The sequence below is a fragment of the Drosophila sulfurigaster genome, chromosome X, assembly GCF_023558435.1.
Source record: "Drosophila sulfurigaster albostrigata strain 15112-1811.04 chromosome X, ASM2355843v2, whole genome shotgun sequence".
Taxonomy (NCBI): Eukaryota; Metazoa; Arthropoda; class Insecta; order Diptera; family Drosophilidae; genus Drosophila; species Drosophila sulfurigaster.
The window spans coordinates 3,587,324-3,606,896 of record NC_084885.1 but is presented as its reverse complement, the minus strand read 5'-3'; the positions used below and the strand labels follow the sequence as shown (position 1 = coordinate 3,606,896).

General features: G+C 35.4%; 2 protein-coding genes across 2 annotated transcripts; both read left to right on the top strand.

Annotated features, from left to right (window-relative positions):
- Positions 1-989: 989 nt before the first annotated feature.
- LOC133848266 (odorant receptor 13a) lies at positions 990-4,802 on the top strand. The gene is made up of 6 exons (XM_062283761.1): positions 990-1,354; positions 2,025-2,480; positions 3,324-3,423; positions 3,481-3,588; positions 3,835-4,023; positions 4,075-4,802. The coding sequence occupies exons 1-6, from the start codon at positions 990-992 to the stop codon at positions 4,138-4,140; spliced, it is 1,284 nt and encodes a 427-aa protein (XP_062139745.1). The 3' UTR covers positions 4,141-4,802.
- A 713-nt stretch (positions 4,803-5,515) lies between these two features.
- On the top strand, positions 5,516-12,970 carry LOC133847954 (alanine--glyoxylate aminotransferase 2-like). Its single transcript, XM_062283301.1, has 4 exons — positions 5,516-5,836; positions 6,845-6,963; positions 11,202-11,436; positions 11,525-12,970. The coding sequence occupies exons 1-4, from the start codon at positions 5,748-5,750 to the stop codon at positions 12,579-12,581; spliced, it is 1,500 nt and encodes a 499-aa protein (XP_062139285.1). The 5' UTR covers positions 5,516-5,747; the 3' UTR covers positions 12,582-12,970.
- The last annotated feature ends 6,603 nt before the right edge of the window (positions 12,971-19,573 follow it).

The following is a 19,573-nucleotide window of genomic DNA, read 5'->3' as shown; positions in this document are numbered from 1 at the left end:
GCCCATTATATAGAGTTAAAGCATAAAGGCATAAGGCCAATTAGTAAATAATTAATGTATTATAATAAACTAAAATTACACGAAATTAAAAGTTTCTAAATTGTTCATAATAAATATTGTAAAATGAACTAAACCTAATTTAGACTAGTAAACCAAGTAATACAAATTGTAAAATAAACTAAATATAATCGAATACAATAAATATGAAATAATAATAAATTTGAATGAAAAAAACTGAAAACTTTGGTCACATTAATATTTGCTGACGAGTAGATGGCGGCGTTAAATTCTACCAACCTTAAAAATAAAGGGAACAATCAGGCTCGGATATCCGTTTCCTGGCCTAATCAACTCCCGAACTATTATTATGGACTTTGCAAAAGGATAATGCTGCAATCCATGCAACTGGTAAAAACTTGGATGCAGCACAAAAAATGTATACCTTCGTAGTCTTTGAATATGTCATACGAATACTTAGAATTTAAAGCTGTAGAAATGCTCAAATACTGTTTTCCAAATACTTGGGGCTATGCATTAATTCGAGTTACTTAGTAAGCAGCAAGTCAGGACAACGTGTTTTTTATATACTGATTTATACTTTACTATATTGAAGACCTGTTCATTTCAAATAAGTGAATGCCAACAGAAAATCTACTTAAAATAAGGCTTTGAACGGAACGTTTTATTTAGTGTAAATATTACAGACAAAATTGAAGAGTAAAGAGGTCTTATAGACAAAACTTAAATGTACATAGCTATTCTTTGTAGGTAATTTACGAATTAATTATTCTATTTGTAGTTGATGTTATTGGTGGTGATTATAAGCAGATAAGCAGTTGACAAAAAAAAAGCATTAAGTGCGTTTATAATTGACGCATTATTTATTCTACTTGTGTTTCATATACTAACTCATGAGCCGATGGGAGGCATTATAAAAAGAATTTCACAATATACGACTAAAGTAGAAGTGAACAACTACTCTGTCGATAATGTTCAATCCTAAATCGGATGAGCACTCAAATTTTTACATGCCATTTCAATGTATTTGGCTAAAATTAAATGGCTCTTGGCCATTGGAATATGATGTTAAAAATGGCGCAGTACGTGGAGAAAACTTCTTTCGCAAGGCCTATTCGTGTTGGTCGTGGTATGTGATTGTTTCAGTGGGAATAACAATCAGCTTCCAGACATCGTTTTTAATAGACCACTTTGGAGACATTATAATGCTTACCGAGAATTGTTGTACTACTTTAATGGGTGTTCTAAATTTTGTTCGCTTACTACACTTGCGTCTTAATCAGAACCAGCTTCGAGAATTAGTTCAAGAATTTGTCAGTAATATATGGATACCAGAGTAAGTAAATGGAAAAATTAAATTGATTTTCTTTAAGCTATGTGTTTTATTCTAAAAAGTGTTTCATTTATTCTTGTCCATATATTCGTCTACATAAATAATTCAAATTTAATAGAAATAATGATAAATTGAGGTGCAGCTTAACTTCGTTAGTTGGCCTTATAAAGTGCATGGCTTATTACATATTGAATGGTATTTTATTATACCAAATTCACTTTATTTTCATTTTATGGTAGTCTTAAAGCTGGTAATTACATATCTTATGGTATTTTATAATATTCAAGCGGGTTTTACATTATTAATTAACAGGTTTACCAATTTCTAAGTCATTACAACTCGGCTTATGATGTATTTTAAGGTATATTATAATACCAAATTCATTTTGCTTTCAGTACATAATAGTATACAAGCTGGTTTTACATTATTAATGTACGGTTCAACATTTTTTTGGGTAACTACAACTAGGTTTATGACGTATTTTTAGTATTTTATTATACTAAAATCACTATAATTTCAGTATATTATAATGCTGCTTTCACATCACTAATACACAGGTTAACAAATTCCATTAAAATCATCCTAGCTACAATAAATATATGCACATAATAAGAAATAATAAGAAATATATTTTGTTGTTTTTTTTTGTAATCCGATTATTATCTCACATTAGCAACAAAAGTGTTCACATTACTAAGGAGTGTCGAAAACGAATGATTACTTTCCGGGTAATGACAATGCTGCTATCCTGCCTCATACTTATGTATTGCATTCTCCCATTGGTTCAACTCTTTTCGGATTTTGGCATGAACGCTGAAGACAAACCATTCCCTTACAAAATGGGATTTCCATTCAATCCATATAGAAATTGGATGAGTTATGCGGCAACCTATTTGTTTACATCATATGCGGGCATTTGTGTGGTTACGACACTTTTTGCTGAGGACTCTCTATTTGGATTCTTTATAACGTACACTTGCGGACAATTTCGCTTACTTCATGAACGCGTCGAAGTTTTAATAGTCATGACAAAGGCAAACTCATCGAACAATGCTGATATTACCAAATTACAACGAAACCAAACTTTAGAATTGCATTCCTGTGCGAGGCAGCATAACAAAATAATTTGGTAAGTTTTATTTACAATCTTTCCAATGGAATCTTGGTTATTTATGTTTGTCAATGAAATTGGGTTAGGAGGTACATATTTCCCTAAAACTTAAAATAGGTAGGTGAGAATATAACATGTAAAAGGAGGCATCTCCAACTCCAACTCCGTATGAACATCGAAATAGAGATAGAGTTAGATAGATATAATATTTTTGAGAGCACTTTTTATTTTTCAAGATTTTTGTTCTATTGATTTCTGAAAATTTGGTTGCGATTAGATACAAATTTCAAAAGCGACTGCTTCTACTCTACGGTATATTTTGAAATTATACCAAACGAATATACCAAAAAATACTGTAATATAGCGATGTCTATATTTTACATATGTATTAGTGTATCGATATAGCCTTTGGTACATTACAGTATTTTTTGGTATATTAGTTTGGCATATTTTAAGAATAATACCGCTCTGTTTTGCCTCTTTTTTAATTGCGTAGCGAGTATCTCACAAGTAAAATTAATGGTCGAATCATAATGTTCATTAAACATTACATTACACAATTAAGCAATTAAGACGGGAAAATCGTTGGACATGTGTGAAGCTAAGATATACATATAATTATTATACATAGTTGGTTACTAAATATTATAATCTATCGCAAATGAAGACCCTACTCCGATATATATTACATCCGACCAATAAAATATATTTCATTAAATTAGCAAAAGACGAAAACAGCCAGCAGTACATAGTAAATCTATGCCAGTTTATTAAATTAATTTATAATCTATGCTTTAAAATAAATAAATAAATAATCTCATTAAGAAAACATTTCATTATAAATGTTTTTAAAATTTATAGTTTTGCTAAACGATTGGAAGATTTCTTTAGCCCAATTCTACTTATTAATCTTATCATCTCGGCGCTTCTAATATGCATGGTGGGATTTCAGCTGGTGACTGTAAGTTTTTGCATTTCAAGCGTTTTATAATATTTGAATTGCATTTTCTTTTCATAGAGTAAATACATGTTTATTGGAGACTATATGAAGTTCATTATTTATATATCCTCGGCAATATCTCAGTTGTATATCATTTGTAAAAATGGGGATTTACTAATACAGCACGTAAGTAATAAGAAAATATTTCGATATTTTGTAATGAATCTCATCGAGACATTTGAATTTGTACAGTGAATAGTATTTAATATAAATATAATTACATAAATCAATTTTATACTGTAAAATAAAAGCGAACAAGTCGTATTTCTTAATAGTTAATTAATTAACTAATAACACCTCTATCTTAGTTTTTCTTAAGTTTTTGATCATTTAATAATGATGCAATTTTTTTCATGGCACTCTGAAAACTAGTCGACTATCACTGCCTGGCATCTGTACAATTGCGATTGGGACGGCGTGCAAAATAAAGATAACACTATATGTGCCTACACGAACTCAGAATTTCGAACGAATTTGCAATTTATGATAATGTGTAGTCAGAGACCAGTGCGGATAACAACTTTTAAGTTTTCCACATTATCGCTTCAAAGTTTTACTGCGGTATGTTTGAAATAATTTAATGAAATTCTGATGTTAATTTCACTTTTTCAGATTCTGAGCACATCAATGAGCTATTTCACATTACTGCGATCACTTTTGGATGATAGCAAAGTGTAAGGCTTCGATTTCTTAGTGACGATATTTGTGAAACCCAAAAGGATTATCATATCTAACAATAAAACAAGAAACAATTTTAATGAATTAATTTAATTACACTTCACACCAATATGTACGATCTATTAAGTTCAAACAGTGCAAATCTTTGCTTTTATATTTAATAAATGTATGCAAATATTTTTGTAGCATACTTAGAGGCTGCAGCAATTCGAATTGAACGGACAGTTCAGTTGTTCGAAATTCGAAAACAGACGACACTCGGGGTTTCTGTCCCCGCTATTATATTGCATTTTGCATTGCGCTCTGACAGCTTGTTCTCAGTGACTCTGCAGCTGTATATAGTGATTATGTACATTATGATTGTGATGGATATGTTAATTAATTAACTTATGTAAATATTTTATTTGACAATTTTGCAATAGTAGGCACTACAGGCACTTTCCTTGCGGATACTGTTCTTTTTAGTTTCTGTTATTACTTTATTTTTCAAGGACTACATTCTCATTAAAAATAATTTCGAATAGTAAATATTTATTATTTTTTGGTATACAAAAATCGTTGTTTTACAAAACGGCAAACGCTAAATATACGTCCACCGGCAATTATTGAATGAAAATGAACAGCGTGACATAATAATTCAGATGTCATCAATTGTTCTAGATTATCAGCAGATAATTAGGTATATATTACAGTTATGCTTATGTCGATGAAGTCATGGACAGACACGTTCTGTTACGTTCTGTTAGTAGTCGTGCTTAGCGGGCCCACGCACGTGCGCATCACTAATAACAGGAACAACAAGGGCAGGGCGCTGCTGGTTGGTTGATCGAACTTGAGCTGTTGTTGCTGTAATAGCGGTGCTTTTTGTTGTTGCCTTGCCCACGTTGTGGCTGCATTCACGCTTGCTGCTGCTGTTATCACATGGACGCACACACACACAGACACACATACGCAGGGCAGGCGTAGAAGCGAGCGCGCACACAGAGCAAAGCGTAGAAAGAGAGAGACAATAACACTGAGTGATAGTCACGTGTGTGTTGCCGCCACTTACACGCATTCACACACACACACACACACACACACACACACACACACACAGGCACGAAGAGACTCGCAGAAAGCGATGCTTAACAGTAACAGAGCGTTAGCCAGCCAGTATTACCGCATTAACAGAGAGCAAAAGCAAAAGCATTAGCAGCAGCCAGCAGCTGTCGTCGCAGCGACAGCAACAGCAACAGCAATGTATGTATGTATGCAATCGCGTGTATACATACATACATACATACATACGTATACACATGGCTATAGAGTGGGCTGGGCTGGTCGTGGCCGACGACGCGACGGCCACTGTTATAAAATAGCTCTACTCTCGCATAGAATTTGTCATTCGGCGACAATTTCTAAGCACCCAAAGACGTTAAATACGTCCCGGCGCTCAACAACAGTAACAGTAACAGTTACAGTAAACAACAGTACACAGAGCCTTTTTAAGAATTCAGTTCTGAGCAAGCAGTCCTTGCCGGAACCTCAGTAGTAAAGTGCGCGCATTTTCAAGTGAAATTCTCAATTTTCAAATCCCAAAAGTCATTCAGTCAATCACAGTCAATATGCCTTTCGCAAGTGAACAAATGCAATCGGTGGCCAGCCAGCAATTGTCCAAATCGGACACGATTAAGCTGCGCAACAAGCACATTGGGTTAGTATTATAGTAATTTAAGTAATTAAGAAATACTTTTGCATCCACATATTCACGAAGTTAATCATGCATTCGATACACTTTACTGTCGGTCTGTTATGCTGCACTTGCACTTGCACTTGCAGTGGCAGCTGCAGTTTCTGTTATGCTGTGTGTGACCGTCAAGCGGTTTCGCTGTCAAGGTCAACAAAGCGGCATCCCCCAAAACAGTCATCAGCTGCCGCATGCCACATGCCGCAAGAGCGAAGCAAAGCCTTTGCTTGCCAACAGCACAAGTTGTGTTGTTTGTTGTTTTTTTGGCCGTCGCGCCACTCGCGAATTTGCCGAAAGTAGCCGCATTTATTTTTGGCCTTTATCGATTTGATATTTCTCGCTCAGCGTTCAACAGCGTCGTCAACAAACGCTAAATGCACACAAAGACACACCTACATAAATCACATAGTATAGTATAGTATAGTATAGTATATTCTATTTCATTTATTTACTTGCCTATTTCAAATGTGTGCTAAATAGAACGAAATGAAAAGTTTCGCCGTAAATCATCTCGTAAATGTTTATGGCCGAGGGGCCAAAAGACGCCAAAAGAGTTGCAACAGCAGACAGTTACATAGACTATTATCCCCCGTCATCATAACCACTATTTGATATTGTTATCATTATCACACTACGATGGCTAGGCCCCGACATGTTACCATCGCATGATGCCGTTACAACGACGTCATAACGATCAACTTTGTTGCACCGACGATAAGTGCATTGCACTGCGTCGTACTCAACAGCATTTATTTGTGCATTCATAATAATCATGCATAACATGATCACATTTCGCTTTTCGCATTTTCACCATGATTTAGCTTAATTTAAGTTCATTTCTTTTATGGGAGAAACACACAAAAACCACAGATTTGTTCTTCTTTTTTTTTATTTCAAATTGCACTTCAAATTCTAAAATCCTGCACCAACCAACCAACCGAAAAAAAAACACACGCAAAAATGCCAAATTTATAGACAAGCCTGCCAACTCTTCTATCGATCTGATCCATTGAAAATAGTTCGCGGACAGGGTCAGTACATGTTTGATGAGGAGGGCACGCGCTATCTGGACTGCATCAATAATGTGGCACATGGTAAGTTCCAGCGCACTTTACTTTAAAGTAATATATTCTCCTAAGTAGTATATATAATCGCGACTTGACAAAGATTCATCTTTTGTTTTTTTGTTGGTGTGTTTTGTGGGCGGCTCAACCGGGGCCCGATGAAATGATGGGCTCGTCACTCACACAGGCCCGGGTCCACAGAAACACAAAAATAATCGCCAATCATAACAATATAATAATTTAATATAAACGCTGATATATACACCAAAAACCAAAAAAGCTGCCCCTTGCGTAGTTACAAATTTGTCGCGGGGATGTTTGGAATAGGAACCGTGTTGATGACGATGATGAATATGATATGCACTACAATGTGTGTGTTTGAATTTCATAATTGTGCTTTTGTGTGACCAAAACTGCGTGGCCAAGTTCAAGGTTGCCCCCACGCGGACCATGGCCGCAGCAGGCCCAGACATCGGCGGCATGTTCAGGCCCCGATTGAGCAATGTTTTTTTGTTTTGTTTTATTTTTTTTGTTGTATTTCGATTTAATTCGAGTGGATGGCTGGCTGGCTGGCTGGCTGGGCTAGCTGGGCTGGCGCAAAAACTGACTCAGCCTTATCACACACGTCGTTTGGGTCTCTGTGCTGTGCTGTGCTGGGCCGGGGCCGGCCTACGTATCGTATACGTATTATTAGATGCTGGCCGCTTACGCCAGCTCGCTCGCTCATTTCGGGCCCCGACACACGGCAATGCCGCCAGCCAGTCATCCAGATGTGTGGTGTGATTAACATAGATACACTTTCTCGCTCTGACGTCGTCGCGGGGGGTGACAATAATAACATTAGCAATAACAATAACAATAACATCAGCAATAACAAATAATAACTGAGATTGACGTGAGCGCGCAATTCGCCAATTTTGCAAATTGAGTAACCTCAATCTCTCTCAAGCGACTGTGCCCCCTTTTTTTTCTTTATTTTGATTTTGATTTATTTTTAAACGGAAATTTCCATTAAGATTTCCCACAACAACATTATGTAAGTGTCAGCGCCGTGTCAATCGCACTGTTACGCATAACATTCTGTTAACCCAACAGTCGAATGCACTGCTCTGTTATTACAGCCAGCAAGCCAGCTGTTGCTGTTAATGTTAATGTTAGCTGTTAACTGTTGCTGTTGATGTTACTAGGTTACAGCCTTGAATGGAAAATTTTCAATTTCATTGGGAAGAGCAGCAAATTTTGAGACAAAATTAGCATAAAGCGCGAAATAAGCATTAATAGGGCACGTAATAACGGCTCGGGCTGCTGATAACAGATGTTCCCAACGTTGTCCGATAAGCGCGTTGTCCCAGTACATTAACTATTTATAGCGACTATTTTCGGGCTGTACTAAAATTATATTAGTAGCCGCTGATAAGGGCGTTCAGCAAAGGGGACAACACAATCAATTGCATTGAATGCAATTGCAATTGCAATTTCAATTTCCACAACGCATATTGCCAACTCAGTCCGTCCAATCTAATCGAACGAATTCAAACGAATGCAGCTTACAAATTGTGTCATCAGTTGTTTGTTTGCCGTTAAAAATAACTTGACAAATCTATTAGATATGGCTTAACAGTCGAGGCTATTCATATTCAAAAGACACAGGTTGCAAACGTGATACGAGTACGACAAGCAAACTACAATTCTCGCACTTCCACTTCAAACGTGATAAGCTGAGCGAGCAACGTGTGCACGTGTTGCTGCAACAACCACAGCAGAAGGCGGGCATTAACAATTTATTATTGTTTATTATGAAACGTCGTGCGTTGTTTGATCTCGTGCTACTTTTCAACGACAACGACGACAGACTATCCGAGGCGAGCATTCTACTAGTAGTTCTGCTTATCAGCAATCACTGGCCTGGAACTGGCTGCTCGCTGCTTATTGCTGCTCGCTGGCAACATGTGAACGTCTCGTGCCGAGTGGAAATGTACTTGAGATAACAACAACAAGCAAATCGCTACGCACTTTGTCCAATTGTCCAGCTAACTGACCGTCCAGCTGTCCAGCTGTCCGTGTCTGTGCTCATAGTCTACTTTCAATATTTGCTCAAGTCTAACAAACTGAGCAATCAGCTGGCGTCCGTTGCGAGTGGAAAATTCTGTGCAAGATAATGTGAAAAACACCCCGCCTCCCATTCAATGAAAACGCGGTCAGACGCGTACATTGACAAAAAAAAACATACACATCTATATAAACCAAAGAAAAACACAATCATAGATAATAATAATGTGCGAAGATGTTGCGAAAAGCCAAACAACAGTGCTTGGCGAATCTTTTTACACACGTCAGCAAAATATTGAAACTCAAAACAAGCTGATAACGAACAAGTCAAGCACTTTAGCTATGTGGTTTAATCGCTATTTTTAGGTGCATCATAATAACAAGGACAACAACTATATTAAAAACAAAAATATATACATCAAAATCTCAATCTTTTAGATTGTTTTTTTTAAATCAATTTAAAATTTATGCGTAGAAGCAGGATTCAGAAATATTAAATTATTTAAAAATTTGATGTCATTGCCTTTTAGAACTGATTTGTTGCTTTCACCAATTTCAGATGTTTTCGAATTACATTAAAATAATTTGAAAAACCAGTTATGGATACATAGAAAATATCTTCGCTTTGCTTAAAAAATAATCTACCGACTTTTATAATTTGTTTTAAACTTTTTATTTATTGAATCTTCTTTTTGACTGGGAATAACAATAGGTGATCAAATATTACAATTAACTTTAACTTTTATAAATAAACATTAATTGAATTTAACTAAATTTAATCAATCAGCAAACCAATTTCACTCTCTATATTTACCCCGAATTGTGTAGCAGAGTGTAAGAGTGTGAGTGTTCGAGACGTGCGATGAACGGCGCAATCACAAGCTTTAGCTAAACAGTCGTACGCCTAAAAATAAGCACACGGCCCACTGAGAGAGATTCACGTGATTTGGCAGTGTGTGGGCGAGTGCAAGGCGAGCTGTCGAGCCAGTCAGCCAGTCAACCAGCCAGCCAGCCAGATGTCGGTCCAGATTCGACCGGACTATGTAGTACTATCCCATCGATAATACACTGAGTGTATTTAGTATATTCGATCAGAGTATTTTTGTTATCAAACGTTTGCGCATCAACGCCAACGATGCCTGTGGATGAGCAGGAGGATGGGGAGGGGGAAGGCGAGGGTGAGGGTGAGGGTGAGGGGGTAGTAGGAGGCATGAGAAGTGAGCGCGTTCATAAGACAGGCCCGGGTCCAAAATGCTATTCTCAGGCCCCGACACCAGCAGCGATGCATGCGATAAAAACGAACCCGCGGGGCCGGATTTATTCTTTACAGTGCTGCTAAAGATTACGCTCACTCCTGCAGTTAATACATATTTGCTTTTCTTTTTTTTTTGGGGGTTTCGCCCTCAACTCTCAGTGTCGAGAATCACGTGAAACACACGCGATGCCGTTTGTTCAATTGCCAATGTCCAAAAAATTTGTTGTTTGTTTGTTTGCCTCTTTGCTGTTGATAACACGTGCCCAGACAGCCCGCCACTTGACCATGACGAAATCTATTTCAGTCCTCACCCCAAAAACAAAAGAAACTACTGCTGATAAACGGAGAATCGTGTTGGGTAACAGCACGTGAATATTTTGTTGCCATGGCCTCAACTTAGCGGCTATCGAATGAATCAGAGATATGAAATCTATTCTGTTCTTTTTTTTTTTTGGTAATTTTTGCACCTTTTTGCTAAAATAAACATTTACAAGCATAGCTGGAGCCAAGTGGAATTTTTGATTAAAAAGCCTCAACTCATATGCCACATTTAACTGTTCGATATTATAACAATCATTTGGTAGAACTGAAGGCCGCATCTGTTTTCAAAGTTTCCCAAAATTGTAAAGGCAATAAATATAGTTTAATCAAATAGACATAAGATTGGTTATCAATTATATTCCTGAGTTGTTTTGAGTGCAATGGAAAGCAAAGGAACGTTAAGGGAAAGAAAGGGAAATTTATGGAAAGATAGGGAAAGAAAGGGAAAGCAAGGGGCGGAAGGGAAAGGAAAAGAAAGGAAGGGAATGGAAGGGTAGAGAAAAGAAAAGAAAGGAAATTTGTTGTTGCTAAGCTCGAAATGTAAAATTTGTCTTTTTAATCACACTTCTCCTCTAAGTACACACACTATATAAAAGGACACTTTTTTAACCAGCGCTCTTTCTTCTTTTGCTTCTTCTTGCAGTGGGTCATTGCCATCCTGAAGTGGTGCGCGCTGGAGCTCTCCAGATGGCCACCATCTCGACAAACAATCGCTTCCTGCACGATGAGCTGGTGCAGTGCGCCAAGACCTTGACCAGCAAGATGCCGTCGCCGCTCTCCGTTTGCTTCTTTGTCAACTCCGGCTCGGAGGCCAACGATTTGGCGCTGCGTCTGGCACGCAACTACACCAAGCGTCAGGATGTGATCACACTCGACCAGTAAGTCGACAAACACAATGCAAATGCCAGGCAGTGTTGCTTTAATTCGTATCTCTCTCTCTCTCTCTCTCTCTCTCTCTATTTACAGTGCCTACCACGGTCATTTGCAGTCCGTGATGGAGATCTCGCCGTACAAATTCAATCAGCCCGGCGGCGAGAAGAAACCGGACTACGTGCATGTGGCTCCCTGTCCCGACATCTATGGCGGCCAGTACACGGACAAGGAGTTCCCCAACGCCGATCTCGGACTGCTCTACGCACAGCCCATTGCGGACATTTGCGAGCGCCAGATGGCAAAGGGTGAGGGCGTTGCAGCCTTCATTGCCGAGAGCCTGCAGAGCTGTGGCGGACAGATATTGCCGCCCGCCGGCTACTTCCAGCGTGTGTACGACGCCGTGCATCAGGCTGGCGGAGTGTGCATCGCCGACGAGGTGCAGGTGGGCTTTGGCCGTGTGGGCAGCCACTATTGGGCATTCGAGACACAGAACGTGGTGCCCGACATTGTGTGCGTGGCCAAGCCGATGGGCAACGGTCATCCGGTGGGCGCTGTGGTGACCACGCCAGAGATTGCGCAGGCATTCCATGCCACGGGCGTGGCCTATTTCAATACGTACGGCGGCAATCCGGTGTCGTGCGCCATTGCCAATGCGGTGATGCGGATCATCGATGAGGAGGGACTGCAGCAGAATGCCCATCAGCTGGGCGATTATCTGCTGCGCGAGTGCAGCCAGCTGAAGCAGGAGTTCGATTGCGTTGGCGATGTGCGTGGCCTCGGCTTGTTTGTGGGCATTGAGTTGGTCACCGATCGCGATGCACGCATTCCGGACACTAAGGGCGCCCATTGGGTCGTCAATCGCATGAAGCAGCTGCACAAGGTGCTCGTCTCCAGCGATGGGCCCAACGACAATGTGATCAAGCTAAAGCCACCCATGTGCTTCAATCTGGAGAACGCCGATGAGTTCCTGCTTGCGTTCCGCGAATGCCTCACCACGCTCACCCAGGACCAGTTGCAGCAGGCTCGCGTTGCCGATGCCGCAGCCACAGCTGCTCTTACCACAAACGGTGTCATTGCCACTGCGGCTGATACGCTGGCGAACAAGACGAAAATGTTTGAGCGACAGGATCGTCTCATCAAGTCCGTTTGAGTGTGACTTTCTCCCGCGGCATCTGCATCTGCATCTGCATCAACATCCACATCTCCCCTCACGCTTCGCCTGTCCTAGAGCTGGCTGGCGACAAATTCACAAAAGATATTTATGTTTTTTTTTTTTTTGAATAGACTTAGTGCCATGTCCTAGTTTGTAGTCAACCTTTAGCAATATCTACATACATATACATACCTACATACGTTTTTTTTGCACTCTACTTCTAGTATCTAGAAACGTAGACTCACATTTGTATACACATTTGCATGCTAATTATTACTATTGTTATACATTATATTATACATATTTTTTCGTCGTTTTTTGTTGTTTTTGTTAAATTATAATGCAAAACAAACAATTACAAATATATGCAAATACTTTTTACTATACATCAACAATGATTTTTATTTTATTACGAAGCTCCAATACTAGCAATGCTCAAAGCACTATAAAGACAATGCCACAATAAACACAATACAAGTACAAAGTACTAAAGACAAAAATACATATACATATACATATATTATATTTGTAACACAAGTAAAATGAAATATTCTATAAATTGTTGCAGGGTGTCAATACGAAAATATTCTGAAAAGTAGACAACAAATTAATCAGAGCTTTAATAAAAAATAGAAAACTGTCACCAACCCTGCTAATTATGAGTGTCGATATTTATTTGCGGATGGAGGAATTGGAAATTTAATGAAGATAGCAAGTAAAAAAATTAATAACGCTACAATCCACTATGGGGCATTTTCCATTTTAGCTGGCATTTAGGCGTTTTTGAAAAGTGTTCCAATTAGATAAATGTTAATGTGCATTAACAGAACATCAAACTGTTATAGCGCATACCAAAAACATGTATATATAACAGCTCTTTTGAGCATAACAGCTGTAAAGTCAGCTGTTGCATCCGAAAGTAGGCGCGCTAAGTTTGCGTATTTTTTTTCAGTGAACTTTGTTATTCATTTATTTATGTTGAAAGCTATTAACAAAAAAAAGAAGTGAAGGATAATAATTTCACATTTTTTTACTATATGTTAAATGTAAATAATTAATCAAATTGTGTGTGTTTATACTAATATTTTGAAAATTTTTAAAAGCTTTTTCAGCTGGATTTTGAAGAACAATTTTTAACTTTGGAAAGGATTTTGAAAATGAAGTTAGCATAAGTTAGCAATAACTTCAAATGTATGTTGTAGTGTTATCAATTCTTAATACATCAATAGTTATCTTTTGCTGCATTTTTGCGCACAATTGGCGCAATTCCCATTTTTTTTCAGAGAACCTCACGTTTTCCAAAGTTTTGTAAGAAATAGAGAGAAGGGCCGTCTGAAGCAATGTTTTGTGAATAACTTCCATGTTTTTGATCCGATCGGCACAAAATTTGCAGTGCACATCCGGGCTAGGATTTATATTATGTCTCTAAAATTGCTTAAAATATAAAATTTTTTCAAAATTTTGAGGGCGGAAGGGGCGGGGAAAAATTGTAATGGGCTTGTCGAATTCTGAAACGTAAGTACATATTGGTGTAAAAATTTTATAATACTAACTCCACAGGTGTCCGTAATATTCAATTTTTTCAGATTTTTGTGGGCGGTAGAGGTGTTGCCACACCTACTTTTCTATAATACATTCCTTGGGATTATAGTAACATAATACCAAAAACTACAGTAAAAAATCTCTTATGGCTTACTCGTAATATTAAATGCCAGCTAAAATGGAAAATGCTCCATAGTACATCCGAGTGTGCTTGCCTGTGAGATACCCGATACCCATTTGGAATACACGCAAAAATACTATTGGTATATTACTAGCATGGAGTACAAAATATATGGAATTATCAGCCAAAGCTACTGAGAACCGTTGTAAGTAGGCGTTTTCCCTCTTACAAAAGAATTTTAAAAATAACTTGTACATTTTTTATCTGATCGCAACCAAATTTATTTATTATTGTATGTATCAAAAACCTGCTTCAGTAATACCTTTCTACCCTATGGATAGCGGATATAAAAACAAGAAGACAATCTCACTAAAATCATATTCTAAAAATATACCAAATTAATATACCGCAAAAAAAAACTTTAAAAAAAGGTACAGAAGCCGATATTTGCTTTATATCGATATAGTACTATATTTAAAATATACCATAGAGTACAAAAAATACCTAAATTCTATATCGTCTCGCCTACTGATCAAGAATATATATACTTAAAATGGGTCGACTGTGAGAGAACTCCAATCTCAATACAACCATATTCTAAAAATATACCAAATTAATATACCACCATTTGGTATATCGATATAGTACTACATTCAAAATAAACCATAGAAAAACTCTAAATTCGTCTCGCCTGTTAACGCTGATCAAAAATATATATAATTTAAAGGGTAGGAAATGTTCCTAGGTAGAGGGTATAAAACATGTTTCGATTTCATCAAAGGAATAAAAACAAGTTTCTCAAACCCAAGCAGTATAGGAAATTTTACCACTTTTTCTGACCAAAAGTAAAATCTTAAGAGAGTTTGACTTTTTTTGTTGTTTGCAACCAACCAACCATTATCTATTGAAATTAGAAAAATAATTTAATTAATAAAAAATTTCAAATTTCGTATAATACCGTGGACTACATGGCGTATGCGAAATACGCTGAACTTGTGACGGTGACAAAAAATGTAGCATACATTAAGGGGCATATTTCATAGTCTCAAAATCTGCAGACGTTAATCGACAACAATCGGAAATGAACATTTTCGTTGTTATTTTTCCCAACCAATTAAAACTTCAATTAAATTTATGTTTTTTTTTTTTGTTTTGTTTCGTTTTTGTTTTTTATTTGAGTGTTTTCTTTTCATTGTTTTAAAATGTATTTCGCTTGTTCTTTTTTTGTTTCTTTTCTTTACTGTGTATATTTATAAGTTTCATTTTCTTTTTCTTTTTAATAGTAGATATATATATATATATATATATAATAATAATAATATATATGTATATATATATAATGTATATTAAATTAATTAATAATAATGCGCATTTCTAGCTGTTTCTCGGCTGCATCCATTGAAAACTATTAAAATTGGAAAAATGTTCTCATCTGCTTAATTAATTTTGTTAATTTACCATCGTTTAAAATCATATATATGTAATGTATATAAATCTGATATTTTTTTTATTTGTATATGTATATAATTTAGTATTATGTTTTCAATGGTCAGTTTTGTTTATTGTTGTATGTTTGAATATATAAAATAAGCATTTCTTTTATGATTTTTATTTATTATTTTTGCATTTTCAATTCATGAATTTTTTGTATTATTTAATTAGTTTTTTTTTCTTCTTGTTACATTTGTTATTATGCATATTTAGTTATATGACTATATTATAATCTTTCGGATTTGATGATAGTTGGTTGCTATTTTGAAATAAGAAGTGAGTGTTTGAATTTGATCTTTTTTCTTTATTTAGCTTTGTTTGGCAGAGTTTTTTATTTTTACTTTTATTTTTTTTTTAGATTTTAGGTATGTTCGAGAAGCTGTGAAATTTGAAAGCCATTTTTTGTTGCCGTGTAAAAGAGTAATAGCGAGAGAGATAGAGAGATAGATCAAGGGAGAAAGTGAAATGTGCAGACTGTATGGAAGGAAATTGCAAAGCTTTTTGGAGCGTGGAAACGTAAAATAAATTGCGACGAATGTAAATACAGAATGTGTGGGTGGAGTGGAAAATGAAAAGTGATAATTAAAAGTATTTGCGAGTAATTCTCTACGTTATGCTTGACATTTACAGCGGTGTAAAAGATTCTTAATGCGCATATTTATTGTTAATATATATATATATATATAATTATATTTTCTCATTTTTTTCATTTTAACTTTCAACATGCATTTGCTTGTCCTTGTGTATAAATATTGTTTAATTCATTTTTTTTCTTTGCCTTTGTTTAGTTAAAAATAACACTTTGTTTAGCGTTTGCCTCACTTCTACACTTTTTTTATTATTTTTGTTTTTTAAATTTTTTTGGTTTTCATCTCGTTTTACTGAATTTCATTTTGGTTTACTTTCGAATAAAACGCTAAAATATGCAATGTAAATAAGTATTGTATATAATATACACATACAGATGCATATACTTATATACATATCCATGTATGTATATATATTTCTATTAATGTATGTATATTTTTTGTTTTTATTTTTATCTTGTTTTTTTTTGTTTTTGTATATAATAGTGATTTTTCGCATGTTTCCATAGGCGTATATATGTATGTATAAATAACGTCGTTTCATTGTATATATATATATATGTAAGTATATATATATATATTTATTTTTATTTTTTATTTATTTTTTTTTTTGTTTTGATAAACTTTTGCGCGGTTTCTATATAACTTCATTTAGCAAGCTGTTATTTATCTTATATTGGTTTTTATGTTTAGCTTTATTATTAGTTTTTACAGTGCCCAAATGTACAAATAGCAAAGAACAATCGAAATAATATCTCTATCAATATATATGTATATATATATAAATATATATATGCATATAAGATCTATGTATATGTATATTTGTATTAAATAGATGGGGAGTTCCGGAATCATCGGGGAAGTGTTTTTTTTGAGGAAAGAAGGAGGGGAAGTGGGGACTCAACTTTTTAATTGCATTTCCACATATTCGTTTTTTTGCTTTACAACAAACAATTCGTTAATATTTAAATAAATTCATAAATCCTATTCAGTTGACAATTGCTACAAAAAAACTGTATAAGTTATATACTATATATATGTATATATATATATATATCTATATGTGTGTATAAATGTGAGTGTGTATGTTATGTATGTATGTATGTATGAATACGATGCCTATACGCGTATCATATGCATAAAGTTCTACGTTTAACCATTATCATAAGTATTTAAAGTATGAGGTAATGCTTTATTTCGACTTAACTATGGAAAAACCCCAACGAACAGATCACAATCGAAATGATCTTCAACTGAAAATGAATATGCTCGATCTGTTTGTTGGTGCTCCAAATAAAATATATATGTATATATATTTATTAATGTATATGTATGTATGTATATATGTATATATATATATATTGTATAATAGGCATACATAGTAAATACATACACATACACATATGTTATACTACATATATGCGATATGGGGCTGGTTTCAAGATGCAGTTGCTCCTTGGAAGCGACTGTTTGGCATCAGCCCCATCCATGTAAATAAGATCTACATACATTCTTTTCTTTATGTGAATATCTATACTATGTTAATATGTACTCTATACACACAAACGTGTGTGTGTGTGAGTGTATATATGTGAATGTGTGTGTGTGTGTGTAGATATAGTAATCGTATTTCTATGGGTTTCTTTTTATGCTTACTCAATTTGCTTCTATTCAAATATGCACTAAATTATTTAAGGTTGACGTGGCTGCCCATGTAAATAAACGATATTTCAACTTCAACTGCTGCAATTGCTGCTGTGTGTGTGTGTGTATCTGTGTGTGTGTTTGTGTGTCCGTGTAAACTCACTTCAGAGAACAAGTCATCGAACAACTGTATGCTACTTAATTTCATCTGCAATATGAAATTCTGATTAGGAAATATTAAAGTGTTTTACTCTAATATTATATCTACGCAGCATTTGTTCAAGTGTAGTGTGACGTTGCCTTGTAGAGAGCCTGTTTCTATTTCTTCTGTTTTATCTGCATTCTTTCAGTGTATAATCGATGTCTACTGTTTGTGAGTATGCTGCTTTTAACGAACCAAAGATTAGAAATTACATTAACACTCGCTTGCCTTCTCAACAAAGTCCCCTAGAGATATTAAGACTATGGCGTTATTATACTCGTATTGTATGTATATATGTACATATGTATGTGAGTGTAAATGGATGGAGCTCTAATCTCATAATTTGAATGTAAATATTATACAGTTAAAGTTGTAATGTGAAATTGAAATTTTAAAACAGACCTGCCAATGCCAATCTACATTAAAACTTAGTCCGAAAATGAAAGCTATAGATATGTTAAACTTACGTGATTTAATGTTAAATATCTAAGAAAAATTACTCATTAGGTGAGTTTATATCGAACTTTGTTGTTAGGTAGTTTAAATGCCGTTCGGCAGATGGGTAAATTGGCAGCGTTTTGAATTCTGTTACAATCTTGCAATACTTTAAATGCATTTCCTTTTCCTTGGAGAGAGAACTATAGAATGTTAAATTTGTTTCTAGATGTTCAGGTCTGTTCTTTACTTAAAATATTTAATCGATTGCTAAAGTCATTAGAAATGTTGTCAACAACGTAGAAATAGGCATTTATAGTATTTATTTATACTAAGCGTACGTACACTTGGCCCTTTCTTAACACGGACTCTTTTAGCACGAACTCGGTCTTACACGGTTACAAATTGGCTCCTATCCCACTTTTAACACGCTAAACACGATTTTTTTTGATAAGGAGCTTCCAAAAGAGGAAACATGTTGAAATAAACTGTCTTAGACTATAAATGCCACCAAATGTATTTCAAATTTAATATGAATAGAAACATATGATCTTACTTTTTAACATTTTTAAGTTTCTATAAAGTTTAACCTGTTAATTAATTATATGAAGCAACTTTTTTAATTTAATACCAACTTTTAATTTTGAAAATATGAATGTTATGCATTTATTAAAGGCATAAACATAATAACTTTTGGTTAATTTTGAACAAATATATGAAACCTTAATAAAAACAGACCAAATTTGAACAATACAATTTTTTTTGCTGCCAATTTTGAATTTTACGAACGTAACCCCTTTATTTTGTACTGAATCCATGTTTCGCTTAACACGAGGATTTCTAGGAACGTAACTCCCGTGTTAAGCGAGGGCCAAGTGTATACGAAATTCACGATGGCCCCAAAAAGTATGCCATAGAAATTTAAGTTGCAATTTGAAGATTCGAAACGCTGACTAGACTAAATATG